General features: G+C 38.6%; 1 protein-coding gene across 1 annotated transcript; it reads left to right on the top strand.

Moving 5' to 3' along the window:
- The first annotated feature begins 1146 nt into the window (after positions 1 to 1146).
- On the top strand, positions 1147 to 3615 carry LOC101310248 (UDP-glycosyltransferase 82A1-like). The gene is made up of 2 exons (XM_004305844.1): positions 1147 to 1719; positions 2681 to 3615. Exons 1-2 carry the CDS (start codon positions 1236 to 1238, stop codon positions 3613 to 3615), a joined length of 1419 nt encoding a protein of 472 aa, XP_004305892.1. The 5' UTR covers positions 1147 to 1235.
- Positions 3616 to 4619: the final 1004 nt, after the last annotated feature.

The following is a 4619-nucleotide window of genomic DNA, read 5'->3' as shown; positions in this document are numbered from 1 at the left end:
CATGCTGGAGCATTGCATGAATGGCGTTTTTCTAATGCACTTCATCCTTCTTTACCCGACTTTAGTTGTTGGTTTACTTCCTTACCAGAATACATGGCAGCATACTTGAATGAAATACCTTGTAGTTCATCATCGTGGAAAACATGCAGGATCGAGGATGCGATATATAATTGGTCTATTTGGATATAGCTCAAGAAAGAAACTAAGGAAAGTAAGGAACTGATATAGATTCCATATATGGCGCACTTAGAAATTGGCGTTTTGCTCGAGTTCCATGCACTTAAAACTTCACTATCGATCCGCAGCAATCATGTCGGCATTAGCTGGCCGGTTTTGGCTACAGCAAGGCCGAAGTTTTTGGCTGCTACAACTTGGCCATACGCAGATGCTTTTCCATATGTTAATGTTCTTCTTTTATATATGTAGACAGAAGAATTGCAATTAGGTAGAACAGATCGATGTACAATATATATTCAAGTGTGATGAATTGCAATTCATCACATGTGGAAAGGAAAACAGTGCCATTGTCGATCATAAACAACGTGGGTGTCCATAAGCCTAACTCCAGCTCCATTGGATAATGAGTGCATGCTTTGGAGGACTTCAATCTCATTCGCCTAACCAATATAGCTATAACAGAAACCCTAAAAGTGATGAATGTGTACAATTTAAAAAACTGAGAGTTGGAACGGGGATACTGTCCCACAACAATGGTGGATGTAAGCAAGGATTTGTGTGAATCCAACATAAAAGAAAGACGTACACATATGACCAATTTGATATTCTTCTTCGACACAAGACAACTTTCTCTTATTTTGTTCTATCTAATGGGATGTTTGTTACAATTTGAAAGATTTAACACAGCAACTTGCAAATTTAACAACAATATAGTTCCTTTCTTGTCAAATATTCTGATACTTAAATTGTCTATAGTAAAAACAGGGCTTAATCATCAGTAACCCGGTTCAGTTTGAGTAAACTGGTCAAGCAGATAAATTTGTTTAGTTGCAAATAGAGTAATTATATAGACACATAAACAGTCTTAATTAACTGTAATTTTGTCATGATCGAACCTGTAAAGTTTGTTGCAGAGGAGTGAACACGAGGTATATATAAGCTGGTAAATTACAATGCATCATGATGCACATGCTTAGTTGACTCAACCTCCCTCAGCTTCTTCTCTATTAGTATAACTATATATAGCTTCTCTTCTGAGTCCACCAGCAATACCAGAGATGGGAAACATGAAGTGCATGAAGAGGAGGTCCAACACCATCATCTTGGTTCCATATCCAGCACAGGGACATGTTACTCCCATGCTCAAGTTAGCCTCCGCCTTCCTCCACCGCGGCTTTAATCCGGTGCTGGTCACACCGGACTACATTCACCGCCAGATTGTCCCCAAGCTCGAATCCAATGAAATTGAGTGCATGCCAATCCCGGAAGGGTTGGACAAGGACACCCCGAGGGACTTCTTCGCCATCGAGAAGGCCATGGAGAACAACATGCCTGTTCATCTAGAGAAGCTTGTTCATCAGCTTCAACAAGATGGAGGAGTAGTCGTGTGCATAGTCATTGATTTGCTTGCGTCGTGGGCTATAGAAGTAGCCAACCGATGCCGGGTTCCAGCGGCCGGATTCTGGCCGGCCATGCTGGCGACGTACCGGCTGATCGGAGCCATTCCGGAGATGGTCAGGACAGGTCTCATCACTGATGCAGGTTAGCACCTGCAAATGCTAATTCTCCTTAACAGTATATCTGCATGATATCATCACTGTCTTCATCATTTGCCTTTTATAATTTCTCCACTTGGTTTTGTTTGTCTTTGATTTAGTGTTTGATTAACTTGTTAAGCCTGGCGTGTTATACAGGCTAATCTGTTTATGTAAGTGGTCCAAATCTCTAGAGAACACTGCTATGATAGTATATACTAATACTAGTCAGTATTATACAATTAAATACAGTAAGATACTACGTAGCTAAGATAGTAAGATGCATATGTAGTACCATTCTGATTTAATTAACATGCAATCTGCTTCAATTAGACACGCCATATGCTTATGTAATTAACATGCAATTTGCTTAATTTGGTCAACTATCTCGGTGAGGATTATTGTGGTTGGAAACACAAGTATTGCCTAATCTTGATATGATACAGTGATACACACCAACTCCATCTTTTCTCCAGAAGCGCATCTGGAAAAATAATTCATCAGCTGAATCAATTCCCACTTGAGTTGCAAAGTAACTATATATTTGCCCAGTACCATTTGGTTTAGTGGCATCAATCTTCTCTCTGTAAGTGAGAGGTCGTGAGTTCGACTCACGATAGACTCGTTGTAGTATTTCAGTTGTTTGTATGATAAAAAAAAAGTAACTATATATTTAGTAGCGGAAGGAAGGCGCATGTCTCTTGAGAATCAGAGCTTCATTTAGTAGCGGAAGGAAGGTGCATGTCTCTTGAGAACCAGAGCTTCATTTCTAGGCCAGCTTAACACGTATCAATTAACTAGACTTGATATTATCTGTACTCTTTGGGTAAGAGACACGTGCATAAATTAACAAATTAAGCAGGATCAATCTTTGAATAGATAGATTATCAAATTCTCAGAGATAAGCTATCAAAGATTACATGATTGAAAATTTATATCTACTTGATCATGTTACTATGTGTTGGCAGGGTTTCCAAAGCAATTAGGTGGTACATGCTGCTTACCTAATCAACCCATGCTATCAAGTGAAGAGCTTCCATGGTTGATAGGCACTCCAGCAGCAAGAAAAGCAAGATTCAGATTTTGGACTAGAACCCTAGAGAGATCAGAATCCCTCCAATGGCTCCTTGTCAATTCATTCCCAAATGAACATTGCTTGGACGATAAGCAATCACAACATCAACAATTTGATCTGAATCAAACCAAAATCCAACCTCAATTGCAAGCTTTCCCTATTGGTCCCTTGAGCAAGCTCACAGCCACCAAGAACCCTAGCTTTTGGGAAGAAGACACAACCTGCTTAAGCTGGCTTGACAAGCAGCAACCCAACACTGTGATTTACATCTCCTTTGGGAGTTGGGTTAATCCCATTGGAGAAGCTAAGGTTAAAAGCTTGGCATTGGCACTTGAAGCCTTGGGGAAGCCATTCATTTGGGTATTGGGGTCTTCATGGCGTGAGGGATTACCAGTTGGGTACTTAGAAAAGGTATCAAGGACAGGCAAAGTTGTGTCTTGGGCACCACAAATGGAGGTCTTGAAGCACAAAGCAGTTGGGTGTTATTTGACACATTGTGGGTGGAATTCAACAATGGAGGCCATTCAGTGCCAAAAGAGACTCTTGTGCTATCCTGTGGCTGGTGACCAGTTTGTGAATTGTGGCTACATTGTAGATTTGTGGAGAATTGGGGTGAGATTGGGTGGGTTTGGGGAGAAGGATGTTGAGGAAGGATTGAAGAAGGTGATGGAGGAGGATGAGATGGGGAATAGGTTGAGGAAGTTGAGTGAGAGAACTACGGGAGAGGAGGCTAGTTCTAGAGCTGTGTCTAATCTCACGGCCTTCATTGATCAACTTAAGATGTTCACAGTTGGATATTCTAATGGTGTTTATGGCTATGATCTGTAGGTTGATACATTTCTAAATTGTAAACAGCATATGTTATGTAAACAGTTATGTGACTTGAATATAGATGAAATTCGAATTATCACTCATACGTCTTGACTTGTTTATCTTGATTCAAATCCGCTTATAACAGTTGCATTATTAAATGTCATTTTTTGTATTTTGACACCGACATGAAAACATACTAAACAATAGAACATATTTGGGATTCAGCTGGTGGAAGTCTTATGAAATATGTCTATGAATGTAGATGCTCCAAAAGTCCAAAAGAGTACAATCGTCTTGAATTGTGTTTACATAAGGAGTAAACTTTTGACATTTTCTCCGAGGCAATTCTTCATTGCACATCAGAAATGAACTTACTTTTGACCAAACCAATTCTACTCGTTTACCATATATATGAGTTTGTGACTTGTTAGTTTTTCTCTAAAAGTTTTTGCTCTAAATCTACTCGTTTCTCTACTGGTTTACCATATTTTTGAGTTATTAGTTTAATACCTGTCATGTTTGACCTCTAGATGATCAATAATATATATAATGTTTTAAAGTCAATTTAGACTATAAACTACCGACTCTAAAAACGTAAGATAAAGATTGATTGTTAATCTTGACTTAATGTGATAACCACGTAAAATACATAATAAATTTAGTCTAGTATAATCATATGAGACTACAAGTGAGACAAAACTTGCTGAGATTCGTTTGGTAATAGAAGATCTATAGTTTGAACTCTCGCTCGTAAAAAAATCATTTTAAGTATGAGCCATACCCGAATTGCACCCAGCCTTGGGAATGATAGCTTAATTAGCCACCATATTTACGATTAAAAATCTCTAAACCTCCTTATTAAAAAAAATAATTCTGTAAACCAAAGATCTGTCCTTTCTTCCAAAAACAAATTGGCAGTTCCCAAAAATGATATCTATCCTTTTAAGTAGCGGGGTAGCTGTCTCATCTTATTTTGCATTTTATATTTTCGATTATAACTCGTAATTCTCTTCAGAGTT

Source organism: Fragaria vesca, linkage group LG6, assembly GCF_000184155.1.
Source record: "Fragaria vesca subsp. vesca linkage group LG6, FraVesHawaii_1.0, whole genome shotgun sequence".
In the NCBI taxonomy this organism is placed as follows: domain Eukaryota; kingdom Viridiplantae; phylum Streptophyta; class Magnoliopsida; order Rosales; family Rosaceae; genus Fragaria; species Fragaria vesca.
Note: the sequence above shows the minus strand (reverse complement) of the source record. Positions and strands in the feature narration are given on the sequence as shown.